The sequence below is a fragment of the Sceloporus occidentalis genome, unplaced genomic scaffold, assembly GCF_023333645.1.
Source record: "Sceloporus occidentalis isolate IW3139 unplaced genomic scaffold, rSceOcc1.0.p SCAF_337, whole genome shotgun sequence".
Lineage (NCBI taxonomy): Eukaryota > Metazoa > Chordata > Lepidosauria > Squamata > Phrynosomatidae > Sceloporus > Sceloporus occidentalis.
The window spans coordinates 462,189-483,448 of record NW_028317317.1 but is presented as its reverse complement, the minus strand read 5'-3'; the positions used below and the strand labels follow the sequence as shown (position 1 = coordinate 483,448).

At 50.2% G+C, this 21,260-nt stretch overlaps 2 protein-coding genes across 2 annotated transcripts; both read left to right on the top strand.

The window, feature by feature from the left end:
* Window positions 1-896: 896 nt before the first annotated feature.
* Window positions 897-9,211, top strand: LOC149274304 (ankyrin repeat and SOCS box protein 10-like). Its single transcript, XM_089505667.1, has 5 exons — window positions 897-1,203; window positions 5,806-6,073; window positions 6,617-7,121; window positions 8,328-8,441; window positions 9,026-9,211. The coding sequence occupies exons 1-5, from the start codon at window positions 897-899 to the stop codon at window positions 9,209-9,211; spliced, it is 1,380 nt and encodes a 459-aa protein (XP_089361793.1).
* Window positions 9,212-15,306: 6,095 nt separating this feature from the next.
* Window positions 15,307-19,709, top strand: LOC149274303 (homeobox protein GBX-1-like). Its single transcript, XM_089505675.1, has 2 exons — window positions 15,307-15,739; window positions 19,201-19,709. The coding sequence occupies exons 1-2, from the start codon at window positions 15,307-15,309 to the stop codon at window positions 19,707-19,709; spliced, it is 942 nt and encodes a 313-aa protein (XP_089361801.1).
* The last annotated feature ends 1,551 nt before the right edge of the window (window positions 19,710-21,260 follow it).

The following is a 21,260-nucleotide window of genomic DNA, read 5'->3' as shown; positions in this document are numbered from 1 at the left end:
ATATGAGGAATATACAGGGATATAACGGGTTATAAGGACGGGATTAGTTATACGGCCGGAGAGTATATAATATATAATATGAGGAATATACAGGGATATAACGGGTTATAAGGACGGGATTAGTTATACGGCTGGAGAGTATATAATATATAATATGAGGAATATACAGGGATATAACGGGTTATAAGGACGGGATTAGTTATACGGGCTGGAGAGTATATAATATACAATATGAGGGATATAGTGTGAGTGAGTGCAGTATGAGTGCAGTGTGTGAGCCCTGGAGCTGATGGACAGTCTGTTTTGTATATAAGGACTGAGTCAGGTGACTCCAGATATTAATAACCTGGATCTCAGACACAGAGCGGTCAAAGAAAGAAGAACTACGGCAACAGAGACAGCCGAGAGAGTGGTGGATACAGAGACATCAGGGAGCAAGACAAGAAGGGAGGCAGCTGGGACAGCAGTGGATACAGAGACAGCCAGGAGTGCGGTGATTTCAGAGACAGCTTGGAGAGGGGTAGATAGAGAGACAGCTTGGAGAGCGGCAGATACAGGAAAAAGGACATAGCGTGGTGATTGAAGGCTGTGAGTGCCAGAGAGAGAAGGGTACACTCAGTGCCAGAGAGAGAGAGAGGAGTACACTCAGTGCCAGAGAGAGAGAAGGATACACTGAATGCTCTGTAGATACTGAGGGAGAGGAGTGTTATAGTGTCACAGCCTGCGAGACTATCTAATGTCCTGTGATCCCTGAGACTCTCACTGAGCACACGTGAGACGTTTATAGCTCTCTAATAGCAAGCTTTGACCTAACACCAGGTGATATTGCCCTACTGGGGAGGAATAATGAAGGGATTGTGATAGGGCATCGTGACACTGATTTTGAGGATAGTAACATGTCTTTGCATCGATTCCCCTTCTCGTCCTGCGCTTTGCGTTCCCTTGCATTAGAGGCAGAGCAGCTGGAGAGGTGGGAAATCCGCAAGAAAGTAAAATCTCGTCCATTGAGATCCCTGCAGCAGAGAGAGGGGGTCCCAAGAACTCCACGCCGCCCCTCACTGCTGTGCACGGACCCCATAGTGCACCAGGCTATATTCAGCGGGGACCTGGAAGCTCTGAAAAGCTTCATTGGAGGGAGATGTCCTGCAGACCTACTGATCCCGAACCGGAGCCATGAACTGCGTTGGAGCAGTCAGCGAACTGGTGAGAACATGTGGCGCGCATGAGCGGGGCATGCAGGAGAGCGGGACAGCAGACGCTGAGGCCTGGCCTCGTGGTACGCTTGAGGGAAGGTGGTGGATATGGAGCAGAGTGTAAGAGCGTGTGGACAGTTAGAGAGCGGAGAGCCAGGACGGGAGAGCCAGGGCACTTCTCAGACTATAACTACACATAAGGCAGCCATTTTATATCCTTCACAGGGGACAAGTATAGGGTCTGGGCCTCTGAACAAAGTGGAGGTGCCAATGATGGAGGTTAAGTATCATGTCCGGTGCCTCTGTCCTGGTAAAAGGTTCTGCCTCCACCAAGGAGGAGATGTATAGAAGTATGACAGGTGCCAACCTCCTGCCAGGTGATGATGGCATTTCCTCCACCGAAGTATTGGGTCTTCATGAATGGCAAGAGATTTGACCCACCAGGCAGAGCCTGACAAAAGGGCCACCGCTTTGTGGCTGAGCTGTAGTTACTCCTGGACACCCCCACAATAATAGCGGTTACACCAGACCGGGGCAGATCTATCAGGGCAGAGGTTTCATGGACGGATTTGTGGTAAAGGTGGCATCCTGTGGCAGTTTAGAGTCGCTGAGCTCTTAAGCATGACCCGTTCTGCTGCCGACGTCTGTCTCTGGGCTGAAACCCAAACTCAGTAACTAGGAGCAGGGGCCAGACCGGGGCCACGTACTTTTCTCATGTAGTGTAGTTACTTAAGACCATCAGGCGGATCTTCCCCGGGTACCAGTGTACAAGAAAGATATAGTGGAGCTGGAGAGGGTTCAAAGACGGGCAACCAGAGTAATAAGGGGAATGGGAGGACTACAGTACCCAGAAAGATTATCAGAATTAGGGTTATTTAGTTTGGAAAAAAGACGGCTTAGGGGGGATTTAATAACTATGTATAAATATATAAGGGGACAGTACAGAGATCACTCCCAGGACCTATTTATACCCAGGACTGTATCTATAACAAGGGGACATCCTCTACGGCTGGAGCACAGACGGGGGTTCTTTACAGTAAGAGCGGTGAGATTATGGAACTCTCTGCCAGAGGAAGTGGTAATGGTAAACTCAATAAAAGAGTTCAAAAGGAGCCTGGACGTGTTTCTTGAAAGCAATAATATTACAAGTTATGGATATTAGATTAATAGGGACAGAACGTTGATCCAGGGATTTATTCTGATTGCCATATTTGGAGTCGGGAAGGAATTTTCCCCCTGGTATGGGGCAATTGGCATCTGCTTCATAAGGGTTTTTTTGCCTTCCTCTGGATCAACACAGTAGGGACACAATATGTATATAGGTTGAACTTGATGGACTTTGGTCTTTTTTCAACTATGTTACTATGTTACCCCTGAGAATGCTGGTCCAGGTGAAGCCCAAAAAATGAACACATGAAAATTCTGTCAAGAAACGGGGAAAACTCGTGGTCCCGCGGATAGTGAGAATAAAGTCTCACTGAAGCTGCGATCCGTACCCCCGAATAACTCCTCGGTGCGCACCACAGGGAAGCCCCTTCCCATTCCCCAAACTGCTCTGTTGCAGAAGCACTCGGAAGAGGAGAGAATAATGGAGCCATGGAGAAGCGGACCTTCGGAGGAGCAGAGAAGGAGACATGGAAGTGGTCGTCGGGGAAGGAAGGGGGATTGAGAGAGAGAAGTGAAGATTCGGAGCTTTCTCATTTGCTTTGAGCTCGTTTTGTCCCCCCCCCTTTTGTCAGGCATTTGTACGAACTGTGACATTCATGTAGGATTGGTGGGGAAGGGAGGTATGTTTCTCCTAGGTTCCTTTCCTATCTGAAGTAACACCAGAGTCTTCCACCTGCGAGGTGATTAATTTAGGTGAATGAGAGGGCGGATATAAAAGGGAAGCCAGGAGGGCAGGTAGCTCTCTGGCTGAGGACACAGAAAGCCTTTGTGTGGGAGAGATGTTGGAGTAAAGTGAGTAAAGGTTGCTGGACGGATTGTGTTAAGTTGGCAGAGAGCAGCTCTCCAGCTGGTAGTGAGGGGCATCCCTTGTGTAGTAAGTGCCGGACAGGCAAGGTATTTCTTTTGTTGCTGTGTTGTTATATTTCTTTTGTCTTTGCGACCTTTCTAATAAACCTGACCCTGTGTCAGATTGCACGAACTTAATGCTGTTTGCCTGGTTTGAATGAAGACAAGCACTAGTCCCTTGACCTATCTCGCAGAACAAACAAAGTTTTTTAAAATGAAAATTTGTGTTGATGCAAAAGTCTATTTCTAAGTGTATTTCTTAGTCCCATATTAGGCTAAATCAAGAGGAAGCCATATTATAATCGCTGCTCCCTGTCAGGGTCCATCCAGGCTGCGGAGCTGCATATCTGTTTTTCCCTGCCTTGCCTCAGTTCCCATGTTTTGCTGTGATCCATTCCTGGATTTCCGTATGCTCTGTACTGAACTTCTGATTCTAGTCTTGCTCTTTGCTTCAGCTCTGTTTCCTTTATAAGGTGCGCCCCACCTGTGTGCTCTGTTTGTCTCAGTCTGCAGTCTAAAGGTATTTCCTTCTCGGTTCTGTGTTTGGATTCAATGTTTAGTTTATCAGTCCTTTCATATGCAGGGCTTAGCGTTAGGACCCGCCGTCATTGGAGTATTTTGGCGTAGTGGTGGGCTAAGCATACTATGGCCATAAGATGTGATGGAATCTCCAATTGTTATCACATAGTCCTAGGCTAGTTCCTGTATCCATGTTTGTCTGTCTCCTATGTACCTTTGCCCTTCTTCCCTGAATCATCTGAGGATTCTGGTTCCTCTATCCTCTCCCCATGTCCCAGTTAAGATGTCCTATCCTTGCTTAAAGGAGAAGCGTCCGAGGATTCCGGCTCCTCACTCCTTCCCCTGTGTTCCTTGCCTTGTTGTGTCAGCAGTCCATAGAGATTGTCCCCCAAACTCTCCCAACCGGCTGCCCCACATGAATGTCCGTGTGTGCGCACCGGTGTTAGCGTGTTGTGCAGCCCTGACGTGTTCTCGATTACCTAAAATGATCATCAGTGAGAGAACCGTCCTCAGGGTCTAAAAATAAGCCTTACAGAAGAGACTGGGGAGAGAGAGAGAGAGACGTTTCAAATAGGAACCATAAAACTGCAAAGGAGGACATGAGACAGTCAGGGAAATGCCACAAGGAGACATTAGATAGCCAAGGAGTCCTCGTCTGGAGACATTAGACCGCAAGAGATACGTTACACAGAGACAGTAGACAGCCAGGGACACATCAGACATGTATCGTGGCATCATTGTGACGCATAAAGCAGAGGGGGCACCTTTGAAATACTGGATGTCTCTTTTATCCGGGGACACAGAGAGTGTGCGTGCGCTGCTGAGGGACCCCGAGGATCAGATCCACCCCAATTCTGTGTTTGATACGAGTGACTTGGAAGAGTGGAAGGAATATCACTATAACACAACAGCTCTGAGTATGTCCGTGTTCTCGTGTTCACACGCCTCTATGTTGGTGCACATGCATCTGCAGGTGTGTGTTACACGCGTGACGACCAATTATTTATATAAAAATGTAAAAACGCATGTTTTAATGTTTTTCACCATGAGAGCGTCTGTATGTTTATGTGATTACGAGAGTGTTTGCAGCCTGCGTTGGCTTGTGAACTGCTGCAAATGATAGACATCACGAGGGATTTAAATATAGACCGAGGGCAGTAAAAGGGGAGTAGAGAGATAGGCAGGGGACAGAGAGACCGAGGACGATGGGGACAGAGAGCGGGACAGAGACTTCACTAAACCTGAGAGCTGGGCAGTGACCCAGACAAAGACGGTCATCAGGCACTAGACACCGGCTATCAGACAGTGACCGGGCATTAGACACCGGCTATCAGACAGTGACCAGGCATTAGACACCGGCTATCAGACAGTGACCGGACATTAGACACCGGCTATCAGACAGTGACCGGGCATTAGACACCGGCTATCAGACAGTGACCGGGCATTAGACACCGGCTATCAGACAGTGACCGGGCATTAGACACCGGCTATCAGACAGTGACCGGGCATTAGACACCGGCTATCAGACAGTGACCGGGCATTAGACACCGGCTATCAGACAGTGACCGGGCATTAGACACCAGCTATCAGACAGTGACCGGGCATTAGACACTAGCTATCAGACAGTGACCGGGCATTAGACACTAGCTATCAGACAGTGACCGGGCATTAGACACCGGCTATCAGACAGTGACCGGGCATTAGTCACCGGCTATCAGACAGTGACTGGGCATTAGACAGCGGCTATCAGACAGTGACTGAGGCATTAGACACCGGCTATCAGACAGTGACTGAGGCATTAGACACCGGCTATCAGACAGTGACTGAGGCATTAGACACCGGCTATCAGACAGTGACCGGACATTAGACACCGGCTATCAGACAGTGACTGGGGCATTAGACACCGGCTATCAGACAGTGACCGGGCATTAGCCACCGGCTATCAGAGAGTGACTGGGGCATTAGACACCGGCTATCAGACAGTGACTGGGGCATTAGACCCTGGCTGCTCTATTACTTTGCCTCCAGTAGTCATTAATCTGATTGCCTCCACAAAATCTCCTGTCCCTTTTCTTCTCAGGAATCTGGTCGCTGACCTATGAGGAGGAGTTCACCTGCCCGCTGTACGTCACAGCGACTCGAGGGTACGCAGAATGCCTCCAGTTACTGCTCAGAGAAGGGGCAGATGTGGAGTTTGCCCCAGGCGGGGAGAGTGCTCTGCATGGTGCTTGTGAGAACGCACAGCCCGAGTGTGCAGAGATCCTGCTGAGATACGGAGCCAATCCCAACTCGCGCTCCGAGGAGGGAACATTTCCGCTACACCTCTGCACGACCCACCAGTCCTACCCGTAAGTCATGGGTGTAAGGTGTAGTGAGACCCCCAGTCCTAGCAGTCAGTAACGGGGTGTAAGGTGTAGCGAGACCCCCAGTCCTAGCAGTCAGTAACGGGGTGTAAGGTATAGCAAGACCCCCAGTCCTATCAGTCAGTAACAAGGTGTAAGGTGAAGGGAGACCCCCAGTCCTAGCAGTCAGTAACAAGGTGTAAGGTGAAGGGAGACCCCCAGTCCTAGCAGTCAGTAACGGGGGGTAAGGTGTAGCGAGACCCCCAGTCCTAGCAGTCAGTAACGGGGTGTAAGGTGTACCGAGACCCCCAGTCCTAGCAGTCAGTAACGGGGTTAAGTTGTAGGGAGACCCCCAGTCCTAGCAGTCAGTAACGGGGTGTAAGGTGTAGGGAAATCCCCAGTCCTAGCAGTCAGTAACGGGGTGTAAGTTGTAGGGAGACCCCCAGTCCTAGCAGTAAGTCCCAGGAGTTATAAGGTGCTCGCAGGGTGAGGTCAGCGGCCGGGGGGTCACCGAGCGCCTTTTCCCAGCTGTTGTCTTGCATTGGCCAGATGTTCCAAGCTCCTGCTGCAGTATGGCGCCCACGTGAACAGTCAGAGTGAAGACGAGGAAGGAACACCGCTACACGTGGCTGCTCGTCACGGGATGTGGGAACACGTGGACCTTTACCTGGGCTACGGGGCCGCCGTAAATAAGAAGAATGTAAATGGAGAAACCCCACTGTGTGCCACCTGCGGCCAACCTCAGAGCCCACAGGAACTGGAGCAATACTTCCAGGTTTGCCAGCGGCTCATAGAAAGCGGAGCAGACATTCATGTCGGTGACCGCGACCAGCAGACCCCGCTGCACGTGGCCTGTAAGAGCGCCAACCCCCAGGTGGTGGAACTGCTGCTGGAACATGGAGCTGAAGTGAACATTATGAGCTACAGCGGCAACACAGCCATGCACAACATCCTGCAGACCATCGCGTACAAGCTGCAGCACCAGCCAGAGATCATCGTACGAGCGCTTCTCAATCACGGGGCAATTCGCGTGTGGCCAGGGGCTCTAATAAAGGTGAGCGTTATAATGCAAAGGAAGGACTGGCAGGAATGACGTGAGTAGTAAACGAGTGTGAGGAATACAGGAAGTGACCATTAGATTCACCAGGAACAGAATTTGCCATCATACCCCAGTGCTCAGAATAGAGCATGGTAGCCAAGATGGCTTCCTCTAGGGGTGCACTTGTCCTGGGTGATGTGGGAGGTCTTTTAGGGGCCCACTTGGTGCATGGGGCCCCTCTCTTGCACCAGGGATATATTCAAAGACTCAGATAGACTCCATTATGGATGTATGATCAGTGATGACAAAGTGGGCTTACTTCTTCCTGTGGGCTTCCTTTTTCTTACTGGCTGATCCTGTCTTCCTGTGACAGGATCAGCCAGTAAGAAGCTCTCTCTGTGGTCACATGCTGCAGTCAGTAAGCGTGGAAGCTGCGTGGCTCTCTGATCATAAAGAAAAGGTGAGGCTCAGAGTTACTCGGGATGCCAGCTAGCAGCCTGCAGTCCCAGGAGCCGAGATACTCCGCGGTCCCAGGGAGCCGAGATACTCCGCGGTCCCAGGGAGCCGAGATACTCCGCGGTCCCAGGGGGCCGAGATACTCCGCGGTCCCAGGGGGCCGAGATACTCCGCGGTCCCAGGGGGCCGAGATACTCCGCGGTCCCAGGGGGCCGAGATACTCCGCGGTCCCAGGGGGCCGAGATACTCCGTGGTCCCAGGGAGCCGAGATACTCCGCGGTCCCAGGGAGCTGAGATCTGGGTTTATGGCAGTCAGTGTGTGTGCATGTATAAGTGTGTGTGTACATGTGTGCATATATATGTGTGTGTGTGTGTATGCATGTATGTGGGGATATCTGTATATCCGGTAGCAGCACACGGACAGAAGCAGCTTCCATGACAGATGTAAAGATGTCTGTTTCTCCTGCCTTATCTGCTGGGTGCCGGATCGTGTTGGATACTTGGTCGCTGTTATAACTTTCATGTTGGGCCCCCTGGCGTGTCTGTGGCCCCTTCCTGTCCCTTATACAACAGAGTGAATATCAGGATGTGAGAATATTGTTACGAGCTGTATATATTGTAAAGGGGCGCTTCTAACAGTATTGCCCCATGGCCCCACCTGACCCCAACCCTGGCATCATTTACATCAGCACAGCCTAGGGGCAATTATACTTTATAACTCCTGGTGTTCATAAAGTAACCCGACTCCCCTGTCCCCTGGTTCAGGTCCTGCGATACTGCTACTCGTCCCCTCGGACAGTGGAGGCTTTGCTAAACACATACAGCCGAGTGCGGGTGACAGAAGAGTGGGCTGAGGTTGTACCAAAGGAGGAACAACAGGTCATCTCATCTGTGTATAATACTGTCTATATGTGTGTCTGAGGGTCCCATCAACCCGGCATCAGTCTGAGGGTCTGTAACAGGGTCACCGTTCCCGGCATCAGTCTGGGGGTCCCATTAACCCGGCATCCATCTGCAGGTCCCATTAACCCAGCATCAGTCTGAGCATCCCACCAACCCAATGCTTTGAGCATCTCCACAATCAAGCATCAGTCTTAGGGTCTCACCAACCTAATAGTCTGAGGGTCTCGCTAACACAATGCTCTGAGTGTCTCTACAACCAAGCGTCAGTCTGAGGTTCTCACCAACCCAATGGATCACAGAATTTGAAACTTTACAGCAGATCGGCCCCCAGGGGCCCCATCTAGTCACCCGTTTCTCCTGCTGTAAAGACTCAAATATTCAGTCAAAAATCAGTTGTTGGTCTCGTCTTAGATTCAGTCTTGGGGAAAGCCTCTTGTGACCCAGAACTTGCCATCTGGTGGCAAACTGCCTGTAGGGACACCCCGAGTCATCTAGTCCCCAACACTCACCCCTAGTACCCTTCATGCCCTCTCTCATTCTTGCCCTCTATCTTCTTTTAGAAACACTCGAGGTTCTTCGAGTCCGTCTTCTCGCTGTCAGAGAGACCACGTTCCCTGCAGCATCTCTGCCGCTGCGCCCTGCGATCCTACCTGGAGGGGAGACTCCCGCAGACGCTGCCCAACCTTCCCCTTCCACCTCCACTCTGTCAGTTCCTGCAGCTTCGGTTTGAGGACGTCCTCTACTAATACTCTGTGGCCACGCAGTCACCTCAGAAGGAACACTAACCCTGAACTGACTCACCCTATTCTGCCCCACAAGAGATACTCACCCTGTTTTGCCACTGAACACTGCCATTAATTCCACACAGGGCACTCATCAATTGTTCACAAGCTTTCCAAAATCTACAATTTTGTTTATACTGAAATTTTTTTACCACTTTCCGTGGTTTATTTGCTGGTTTTATAGATTTCCGTCTGGGGTAATAAAATATAAAATCCGCCATAATGCGCTCTTTTCATGTCGTTCAGTATGAAACACCTTCAATAAATAAAGCTACAGGTCTCACGACGGACTGAATGTTATTTTCGGAGCTTGTTGCCCATTGATTCTGTCCTGACTGCAGGATCTTTCAAGTTTAACCCCTTCAGTACCGGGACGTACCTGGTACTTCCTGGTTAACAGTCACCGGTAGACCGGGACGTACCAGGTACGTCTCCTCCAAAAAACGCCCCCACATCACCACAATCGCGGTGATCGTGGGGGCGCTGCTGCTGCTGTCTGCCCAGGAGTCCTGGGCAGACAGCACAGCCTGTCTAAGCCCGCCCCCAAGCCCACGATCACTCCCACGGAGTGATTTTGTAGGCAAAAACAGCGATTGCAGAAAAATCTGCAATCGCTGTTTCAGCTGCCACAGGCAGCTTCAGGGAAGGGGGGGGTATTGAATGGGTCCCCACACAAGTGTGGGGACCTGATCCAACACCCCCTTGCTGCCTGATCGCTCCATGAGAGCGTCAGTGCAGCGTTAACCCCTTCAATGCCGCGATCGCGGCATTGAAGGGGTTAATTCCCGTTTTTTAGGGGGTTCTGCTGCTGGTGGTCTGCCTGGAAGCCCAGGCAGACCAGCAACAGCAAAAACGAGCCCCCAGAAGTCCTCTGATCAGTCCTGTAGGACTGATCAGAGAGACTCCTCCCCTACAATCTCCAGTCTATTGGAGATTGTGTCCCAGCTGCATCCCAGGGTATTACCGTAAGTTAGACTTAAGACAGCATCTTGGGGTAATACAGGTCTATCCGTCTATCTATTATCATTTCATATATAAATCATACGTATACAAGGTATATATCACGCACCAATCTCTTCTATGACAATGGAAGAACCAGAGGGCATGTGTGTGAAGGGCGCGTAGACTTTTTGGGGTATGATGTCACCCAAAGACCCAGCAGAGGTGCACATTGCGTTGTAATGGCTTATGAGGAGCTGGCGTCTACAGGGTTATATTGTGAGGTTATATAGGTGTAGGCAGCAGGTTCATGGCCCTCGCCGGCTCACATCGTGCTGTTGTTTCGGCACAGACTGCACATCTCTTTATCGCAACTCCTCAGCGTGAATCTGCTCTGTGGCCCCTGACCCCCGATTATCTGTCTGTCACTCATAGTGTTTGGAGGTGAATGGCTGGAGTGACAGGGATCTGATAGCCAATATCTACAGACTGACAAAGAGACAAGCCGACAGGGACAGACAGAGAGAGACAGACAGACAGAGAGACAAACCGACTGGGACAGAGAGAGACAGACAAAGAGACAAACCAACTGGGACAGAGAGAGACAGACAAAGAGACAAACCGACTGGGACAGATAGAGAGACAGACAGACAAAGAGACAAACCGACTGGGACAGAGAGAGACAGACAGAGACAAACCGACTGGGACAGAGAGAGAGACAGACAAAGAGACAAACCGACTGGGACAGAGACAGACAGACAACGAGACAAACCGACAGGGACAGACAGACAAAGAGACAAACCGACTGGGACAGAGAGAGACAGACAAAGAGACAAACCAACTGGGACAGAGAGAGTCAGACAGACAAAAAGACAAACCGGCTGGGACAGAGAGAGACAGACGGACAAAGAGACAAACCGACAGAGACAGACAGACAAAGAGACAAACCGACTGGGACAGAGAGAGACAGACAAAGAGACAAACCAACTGGGACAGAGACAGACAGACAAAGAGACAAACCGACAGAGACAGACAGACAAAGAGACAAACCGACTGGGACAGAGAGAGACAGACAAAGAGACAAACCAACTGGGACAGAGAGAGACAGACAAAGAGACAAACCGACTGGGACAGAGAGAGACATACAGACAGACAAAAGGACAAACCGACCGGGGCAGAGAGAGAAGGCAAAGAGACAGACCAACTAGGACAGAGGGTGATACACAGATGGACATAGAAAGATGTGATTCACTAAACTGTGACATCATATCACTAGACCACGATGTAACGAGTGGATGTGCGTGTGACCCTGTTCCTCCCACTCCACACATCAAAACGTGACTAAGTGTGAGTGGGGTCGGGTTAACCCTTAAACCAGATTATGTAACTTTTAGTGAATCAGCCCCCATACCCTGCGCCCACAGAAATTATTATTTATAGTTTTATATAGCGCCGTCAAATTCCGTAGCACTGTACAATGTGTAGACAGCTTAAAACATGTAGTATGTAACATAATTTAGAAAGGTGCAAGGTGCACATAAGGTGCAAGAAAAGGACTCAACATCCTAACTACAAAGTCCTGAGCGTGGAACCGGCCCAATAATGAAATAAAATGCAAGACAACAAAACCAGTGAAACCGACGACAGATCTGCGAAGGCCAAACCGTGACGATCGAAGAGAAAAATGAGTCTGTTCTGGGTCTAGAACATGAAGAAATGGACCACAACGAGAAAAAAACAAATGAGCGAAAACCTCGCCTTCCCAAATATAGTAAAAAAAGCAAGGTTGGCCGCGCTCGGAAGAAGACGCGGATCTGACAGGTTCCCCCACGAAGGTCCGCGGTCCGAATTCCCTGCTTCTCCCTCTGTGAACCGAGACATTGGGGGGCACTACAGGCATAAGGGGGGCAAATGAAAGCGCAGCGATCACTGTAGATGCAGCCAAGCAGATGGATCATCATATGGAACCAGGACCTCGGACCCCCTGTAGTCATTATTACTGTATACAGCACTGAGGGTTATATTACTGTATACAGTGCTGGGGGGGGTTATATTACTGTATACAGCACTGGGGGTTATATTACTGTATACAGCGCTGGGGGTACATTACTGTATACAGCGCTGGGGGGTATATTACTGTATACAGCGCTGGGGGTTATATTACTGTATACAGCGCTGAGGGTTATATTACTGTATACAGTGCTGGGGGGTATATAACTGTATACAGCGCTGGGGGGTATATAACTGTATACAGCGCTGGGGGTTATATTACTGTATACAGCGCTGGGGGTTATATTGCTGTATACAGTGCTGGGGGGTTATTACTGTATACAGCACTGGGAGGTTATTACTCTATACAGCGCTGGGGGTTATATTACTGTATACAGCGCTGAGGGTTATATTACTGTATACAGCGTTGGGGGTTATATTACTGTATACAGCGCTGGGGGGTTATATTACTGTATACAGTGCTGGGGGGGTTATATTACTGTACACAGCGCTGGGGGTTATATTACTGTATACAGCGCTGGGGGGTACATTACTGTATACAGCGCTGGGGGTTACATTACTGTATACAGCGCTGGGGGTTATATTACTGTATACAGTGCTGGGGGGGTTATATTACTGTATACAGCGCTGAGGGTTATATTACTGTATACAGTGCTGGGGGTTATATTACTGTATACAGCGCTGGGGGTTATATTACTGTATACAGTGCTGGGGGGTTATTACTGTATACAGCACTGGGGGGTTTTTACTCTATACAGCGCTGGGGGTTATATTACTGTATACAGTGCTGGGGGGTTATTACTGTATACAGCGCTGGGGGTTATATTACTGTATACAGTGCTGGGGGGTTATTACTGTACACAGCGCAGAATAAGATGGAATTTTTAACCCTTTAAACCCCAGAATATATTTGAACTAAAGGCATCTGGTTCTTCTTATCCGGTTACATAGTTACCAGTCGGTTGGTGATGTTTCCGTATAAAGTGGTCTCAATAAAGCCCCCAGTGACATCTTTTGGCCATGTTGGGACGACTCCCCATTCCTCCAGCTCCTACCTCCCTGATTGGGAGATCCTGGCGTCTCTGGGCAGTTGCTGTGGGGTTTGTTTGCATTGTGCCAGTATGTGCCCATCTGCCCCTTCAGCTAGTGAGTGGTGGACAGGGGTAATTACTCGGGTAATTAGCATCTCTGACCCTCTGTACTAATCAGTGAAGCCCCCTCTCCAGCAATCAGACGGGGCAGCTGAATAGGACTAATCAGTGTCAGGAAGAGAGAAATCAGCGCATGGAGGGGCAGTGCCACCAGCCCCCACCATTAACCCCTTCACGACAGGTAGGTTGCATGGTTAGCACAATCACCCCTATTTCAGGTGGGTTGTAACGGGGGTCCCTCTCTTGATGCACGGCGTGTAGAGTCTGAAGTGGCCTCTGATCCCATCATTATTTATTTATATCTGCAACACAGACTGGAGCGGTGTATAACTGTGTACTCAGGGCACAGCATGCAGCCCGCCCATTGATCTTGTGTTCCTAGTTGCCCAGGGGGTATCACAGCGGATTCCAGTGGCCATGCCAGGGGTCGGGGGTGTCACGGAGCTGGATAGTCCGAGCGACTACCTCCGCTAACTTGTGCTCCCTTAGCCTGGGACAACACACTCTTTCCCCAGTTCCCGAGCCGAGACTCAGTGTAGGGTATAAACATACCTGGAAACTCTCCGGGTTTGACCCAGAGATTGCCGGGTGAGCGCCCCCGACGTCAGTGGAAACGCCCCAGACGCCAGCGGGTCGGTGTGCAGTCCTGGCCGCGTCCTGCAAGAAGTTCCCAGGTATGGGTATAAACCAAAACGAAGACTGATTTATTCCTCTTCCACTCCTCCATGACGACATCGCAAGCTGGTGGATGTTAGAGACCTTGCGCTCCCCCACCTTGTGGTTGTGGATGCCCCACAGATGCTCAATAGGTTTATGTCTGGAGACATGTCATGGAGAAAGGTCCATCACCTTTACTCTCAGCTTCTTTAGCAAGGCAGTGGTCGTCTTGGAAGGGAGGGGATCATGCTCTGCTACAGTATGTCACGGTACATGTTGGCATTCATAGTTCCCTCAATGAACTGTAGCTCCCCAGTGCCGGCAGCACTCATGCAGGCCCAGACCATGACATTCCCACCACCATGCCTAACTGTTGTCAGGCCCCCGGTCCTTCCCCTCGCCTCTTACCTGCATCCCCGTACGCCCGCGGTCCTACCCGCCGCCACTCCATCACGGCCGCCCCACGGTGAAGGGCAGGCTGTGTCGTCAGTCTCTAGTGGGTCGCATACTGCATGTGCACTCAACTTCTTTGGTCGACCGTGGCGAGGCCTGCTCTGAGTGGAACCTGTCCTGTGAAACCGCTGTATGGTCTTGCCCACCATGCTGCAGCTCAGTTTCAGGGTCTTGGCGATCTTCTTATAGCCTCGGCCATCTTTATGTAGAGCAACAATTCTTTTTTTCAAATCCTCAGAGAGTTCTTTGCCATGAGGCGCCATGTTGGACTTCCAGTGACCGGTATGAGGGAGCGTGAGAGCGATAACACCAGATCAACACACCTGCTCCCCATTCACACCTGAGACCTTGTAACACTAACAAGTCACATGACACTGGGGAGGGGAAATGGCTATTTGGGCCCAATTTGGACATTTCCACTTAGGGGTGGACTCACTTTTGGGAGATACTGTAGGTATTTGTGAGTTTCTCATCGTTAGCCACGGAATCCTGGAATGCCTGTTTTTGCATTTTGTTTGATATGTTGAGAATATATCTATCTACCTCTCCAGAATTATTTTCCTGGGGTTGGTCCACTTGCTCTATTGTCCTCCTTTGCCCTCTCCTTCTGGACCCTTTCTGTGTCTCCTCTCTCGGCCAAAAGGCAGGAGGATCACAAGAGGTTGAATGAAGAAGTGATGCGGAAGGAGTGAAGATAGATGAGCGAGTCCTCCTCCCCTGTGCAGCCTCCTCCTATTGATGAGAAGCTGTGTTGCTCGCACACTGACAGTCACTTCCAAAGTCAGAGACCTCCTGGGTGTCTTCCCCTGACAGAGCTGGCACTAGCCACAGAAGGGGAACTTGAAGGCCATGCAGAGACCCAATGGAATGACCAGTTCTTTCTCAATAGACTCTCTGATTGGAAGCCCCCCACCACGACCGGGGCATGTACTCTACACAGGATACCCCATGTTTATGCCTTACAGACCTTTGGTTATTCCTCAGACTTTACCCTCATCCCCGCTTCCCCCCCTTGGACCTTTGGCTTCTTTTACTGGCCGTTTGACTAACAGTTTTTGTGCCAGCTTGGGGCAAGGGCTTCCTTCTATGGTGGCTCTAACCACGGCTTTGCCCAGCTTCAGAGACAATGGAGAGGGATACTTCTCACAGACCCAGGAACTGACTGCCCCTTGTGCCGGAACGCCAGACTTGCCGGGTGGCAGTAGGCAGCAGGAACAGCATGAAACACAGGATAAAGGTTCAGAGCCAGCAACCTACCCGGAGATGTACCCCGGCCTGGCAGGTGAGCTACCTGAGAATTAAAAGTTTCCAGTCTCAGTACAAAACAGTATTGACGGCTACTGTATAGGTCAAAGGGGGCTACTGAAACACTACATTGAATGATAAAGGAGCAGCGCTAAGTCGATGGCTACTGGGTCGGTGAAATGGAGTGGCCACCACCTGCCAGGCACACACCAGAGAGAGAGGTGGCTACCAGCACTAGTTACACTATAAAGCTCTGTATTAGGATAGCTGGCTACCAGGACTAGTTTATTCGTATAGAGAGTGTGGATCTGTATCAGGACTGGTGGCTACAGGACTAGTTTATCCTTAATGGAGATTATGGCTCTGAATTAGGACAGGTGGCTACCAAGACTAGTTTATCTGTGTACAAAAAGCCTGGCTCTGTATTAATAAAAGTGGCTGCCAGTACTAGTTTTTGTATATAGAGAATGTGGCTCTGTGTTAGGTCAGGCGGCTACTAGGACTTGTTTATCTGTATATAAATATTGTGGTTCTGTATTAGATAAGTTGGCTACCAGGACTAGTTTATCTGTATATATATATATAGAATGTGGCTCTGTAGTAGGTCAGGTGACTGCCAGGACTAGTTTATCTATGTATAGAATGTGGCTCTGTATAAGGACAGGTGGCTACCGGAACTAGTTTCGCTGTATATAGAGAATGTGGCTCTGTATTAGCACATGTGGCTACCAGGACTAGTTTCTCTGTATATAGAGAATGTGGCTCTGTATTAGGACAGGTGGCAACAGGACTAGTTTCTCCGTATAAAGAGAATGTGGCTCTGTATTAGGACAGGTGGCTAACAGGACTAGTCTCTCTTTATACAGAGAATGTGGCTCTGTATTTGGGACAGGTGGCTACCAGGACCAGTTTATCTTTATAGAGAATGTGGTTCTGTATTGGGACAGGTGGCTACCAGGACTAGTTTCTGTATATATAGAGAAGGCGGCTCTGTATTAGGACAGGTGGCTACCAGGACTAGTTTATCTTTATATGGAGAATGTGGCTCTGTATTGGGACAGGTGGCTACCAGGACTAGTTTATCTTTATATAGAGAATGTGGCTCTGTATTAGGACAGATGGCTACCAGGACTAGTTTCTCTGTATATAGAGAATGTGGCTGTGTATCAGGTAAGTTAGCTACCAGGACTAGTTTCTGTATATATAGAATGTGGCTCTGTATTAGGACAGGTGGCTACCAGGACTAGTTTATCTTTATATAGAGAATGTGGCTCTGTATTAGGACAGGTGTCTACCAGGGCTAGTTTCTCTGTATATAGAGAATGTGGCTCTGTATTAGGACAGGTGGCTACCAGGACTAGTTTATGTGTATATATAGAATGTGGCTCTGTATTAGGTCAGGTGGCTACCAGGACTTGTTTATCTGTATATAGAGAATGTGGCTCTGTATTAGGACAGGTGGCTACAGGACTAGTTTATCTGTTTATAGAGAATGTGACTCTGTATTAGGACAGGTGGCTACAGGACTAGTTTTTTTGTATATAGAGAATGTGGCTCTGTATTAGGACAGGTGGCTACTAGGACTTGTTTATGTGTATATAGAGAATGTGACTCTGTATTAGGACAGGTGGCTACTAGGACTTGTTTATTTGTATATAGAGAATGTGACTCTGTATTAGGTCAGGTTCCAAGAAAAGTTGATCCAGAGTCTAAAGCTGATGCTGGTGGCCGAACTGATCCGTCTTGTGGCTTCTAGAATGGACACAATCAGCAGTAGCAGAAATAACTGTAACATATGGGCGGTATTAGGGTGAACCTACCGAGTGCCACACGTGGCAAGTGGCAAATGACCTCAGGCAACATGTGGAGAAAGCGGCCGGATACAATTTAAATTTGTCAAGAAATAATTAATAAAAGGCTGAAATAATTTGTTTCTTTAGCGTAAGTCTCCCCTTTCCTATGAGGAGCTCCACATGGAATCTACGTGTAAAATAATTTGTGGTTTACCATTTCTGGGGAAATAATGGGGGAAAATACTTTTTTTGGGGGGGGGGATAGATATTTATAAATAGGTTAGGGGCGAGGCTCTGTAGCCCAGTATTATGCTAGCTGACCCCGCCAGCTGCTCTGCCCCCTCTGTACCCCAGTATTACGCTAGCTGATCCCGCCAGCTGCGCTGCCCCCTCTGCACCCCAGTATTATTCTAGCTGATCCCGCCAGCTGCGCTGCCCCCTCTGTACCCCAGTATTACGCTAGCTGATCCCGCCAGCTGCGCTGCCCCCCTCTGTAGCCCAGTATTATGCTAGCTGACCCCGCCAGCTGCTCTGCCCCCTCTGTACCCCAGTATTACGCTAGCTGATCCCGCCAGCTGCGCTGCCCCCTCTGCACCCCAGTATTATTCTAGCTGATCCCGCCAGCTGCGCTGCCCCCTCTGTACCCCAGTATTACGCTAGCTGATCCCGCCAGCTGCGCTGCCCCCTCTGTACCCCAGTATTACGCTAGCTGATCCCGCCAGCTGTGCTGCCCCCTCTGCACCCCAGTATTACGCTAGCTGATCCCGCCAGCTGCGCTGCCCCCCTCTGTACCCCAGTATTATGCTAGCTGATGCCACCAGCTGCGCTGCCCCCTCTGTACCCCAGTATTACGCTAGCTGATGCCACCAGCTGCGTTGCCCCCTCTGTACCCCAGTATTACGCTAGTTGATGCCACCAGCTGCGCTGCCCCCTCTGTACCCCAGTATTACGCTAGCTGATCCTGCCAGCTGCGCTGCCCCCTCTGTACCCCAGGATTACGCTAGCTGATCCCACCAGCTACGCTGCTCCCTCTGTACCCCAGTATTACGCTAGCTGATGCCACCAGCAGCTGCGCTGCCCCCTCTGTACCCCAGTATTACGCTACCTGATGCCACCAGCTGCGCTGCCCCCTCTGTACCCCAGTATTACGCTAGCTGACCCCGCCAGCTGCGCTGTCCCCTCTGTACCCCAGTATTACACTAGCTGATCCCGCCAGCTGCGCTGCCCCCTCTGTACCCCAGTATTACACTAGCTGATCCCGCCAGCTGCGCTGCCCCCTCTGTACCCCAGTATTACACTAGCTGATCCCGCCAGCTGCGCTGCCCCTTCTGTACCCCAGGATTACACTAGCTGACCCCCAGAATACCAGTGCCAGTGCTATCCCCCTCTGTACCCCAGTTTTACGCCAACTGTTGCTGCAAGCGATGCTGCCCCCTCTGCACCCCATGTTAAGAAAGCTGATCCCACAATACTGATAAGGAATATCACCCCATCAGCAGTAGCGGTGTATGGGAAAACATTGCCGGGACATAAAGGGAGCTGATCTTATTCTACTTGGCGCTGACTTTGACATCATTACAATTAGAGCTTTAATGTCTTTCTTTCTGTCCTCTGCACCCGCCCTTCTCTCTCTCTCTCTCTCTCTCTCTCTCTCTCTCTCTCTCTCCTCTCTCTCCTTTATCCCTCACCGTCAATCTGTTCGCAGGGGATGGAAAGCTGTACAGCTCCGACGAGGAGAAAACACAGAGCAAGACATCCGATCATGGCAGTGACCGCGAGGAGGAGGACAGCACAGGGGACAGTTGTGATGAGAGCCTTCCAGATAATGCTCCGATCCCCATCAGGTCCCGGGGCAAAGGGAAGAGCAGCGCCCAGGAACCTGTTGGTGGCGGGGTGGGCACTTCTGGGAAGAGCCGGCGGCGCAGGACAGCATTCACTAGTGAACAGCTGCTGGAGCTGGAGAAGGAGTTTCACTGCAAGAAATATCTGTCTCTCACCGAGAGGTCCCAGATCGCTCACACCCTGAAGCTCAGTGAGGTCCAGGTGAAGATCTGGTTCCAGAACCGAAGAGCCAAATGGAAACGGATCAAAGCTGGGAACGTAAGCAGCCGCGCCGGGGAACCCGTACGAAATCCTAAGATTGTGGTTCCCATCCCAGTGCATGTGAACCGCTTCACCATCCGGACACAGCAGCTGGAAGGGGGGAGGCCGTGACAGGAACGCGGCAGAGACCACATTTGTCTCATTTGTGCCATTATTATTATTCCAGCGACAATTTTATATGGGCAATACCGGACAAACATGGGATGTCCAAAGAGCTGACAATCAACCTGGATATATGAACACAACTTGCTGTGGCACCTGGAGGAGCCGTTGGGAGCCGCCATCAGCATGATGATTTCTACGTGCAGGGCGCAGGGCAGTGACATCACAGATACCTATAGTCACCATGTCTTCAGAACCAAAATTAGGGATAATTCTTTAAAGAAAAACATGTAAAATGATAAAAGATTCTTTATTTAATAAAATACAGTTTAAAGAGACATGGGTGTTTAAATTACCCCTCCATGCGTAACCACATGCTGGATACCCCAAGAGCGGGTTTGGGGCCCTTTGGTGATAAAGTGTAAAAATCTCTTACAGATTTACATTGCGAGTCCTCTGAGCAAGTCGCATGGGTTTGCTGAGTGAAACTTCTTCTCACGACTGTCTCGCAGGACTAAGCATGGGTCACGGGGAGCGCCTGCCGGGCTGTCTCACTGTGGACTGCGTCTCGCCAACAGTTACACTTTCACAGTCTCAGAACTGGTTTTCATGACGTTCTGGTTTCTACAAAGGTTTGTAACCAAGGATTCAGGAAGTGTGACAGTTGTAGGTATAGAAAAGGTTAATGTCAAAGGTTTAAAAACAGGTACCTCTGGGCGCACGTTGCATGGCAGGACACCCAAAATGAGACGGTCACGAACAGTCTATACCCTTTACCTGGTTGTCCCAGAGTCTCCGGATGAAGCCCTGCTTCCCCGGGTCTCCATGGTCACTTCTCTCCTATCTCCAGACAGGGGAGAGGTGTGTAGCCACACCCACTTCCCCTCCTACTCCCCAACTAAGAATGTGATTAGCTCCACCCACACAGGATAGCCCTGCCTACATAATCCCTTCTCGGCCCTGACCCTTTGTGAAGCCACTCCCACAGAAATGCGAGAGCATGCGAGAGAGTCTGAGATGAGTCAGGACACACTAGCCATGATGTTAATCCGTGGCTGTGGATGCTGGAGTGATAGACGTTTTTTAGTAGGTGGAACGGAGCTGTGATGATGGAGCCTACACAGGACTGAGGCAGGGAGGCCTCAGGAGATTTGGATGGTGGGGGGGATAGGAGAGAGACTGGAGGCCAGTAGGTATCAGGGTGCATGTGAACCCCACGTGTGGGACCCATAACTGATGGTTATGCTTAGGCTCTGGATTGGGGCTTACAAGTCTCTTCATTCTATGAGGATCTGCTCCGGGATATATAGTTGGTTGGTATTCTTATGAATTACCCCCCCCCCATCCAAGGAGCTGGTGGACTTTGAAGGTGGTCTTCGTGCTCCAGAATAGTGGCGCAGCCGACCCTCCGCTCCCCAAACCCACCAAGCTCTGAATTCCAAACTAACGATTTATTTTCCGTTCTCCTCTTTCCTGAAAATCTCCAGAAATTGACAATCCCCCACAAATCGATCCCCTCTTCCTGCACGTCAACCCATTCCTCCCTCACACGTCTGTCAC

Bases quoted from the DNA above. Each gene is read 5' to 3' on its own strand.
- LOC149274304 (XM_089505667.1), top strand. From the start codon at position 897: ATGTCTTTGCATCGATTCCCCTTCTCGTCCTGCGCTTTGCGTTCCCTT. The intron at 7,122-8,327 runs GTGAGCGTTATA...CCCCTGGTTCAG, and splicing joins GGCCAGGGGCTCTAATAAAG to GTCCTGCGATACTGCTACTC. The intron at 8,442-9,025 runs GTCATCTCATCT...ATCTTCTTTTAG, and splicing joins TACCAAAGGAGGAACAACAG to AAACACTCGAGGTTCTTCGA.
- LOC149274303 (XM_089505675.1), top strand. From the start codon at position 15,307: ATGCAGAGACCCAATGGAATGACCAGTTCTTTCTCAATAGACTCTCTG. The intron at 15,740-19,200 runs GTGAGCTACCTG...ATCTGTTCGCAG, and splicing joins GATGTACCCCGGCCTGGCAG to GGGATGGAAAGCTGTACAGC.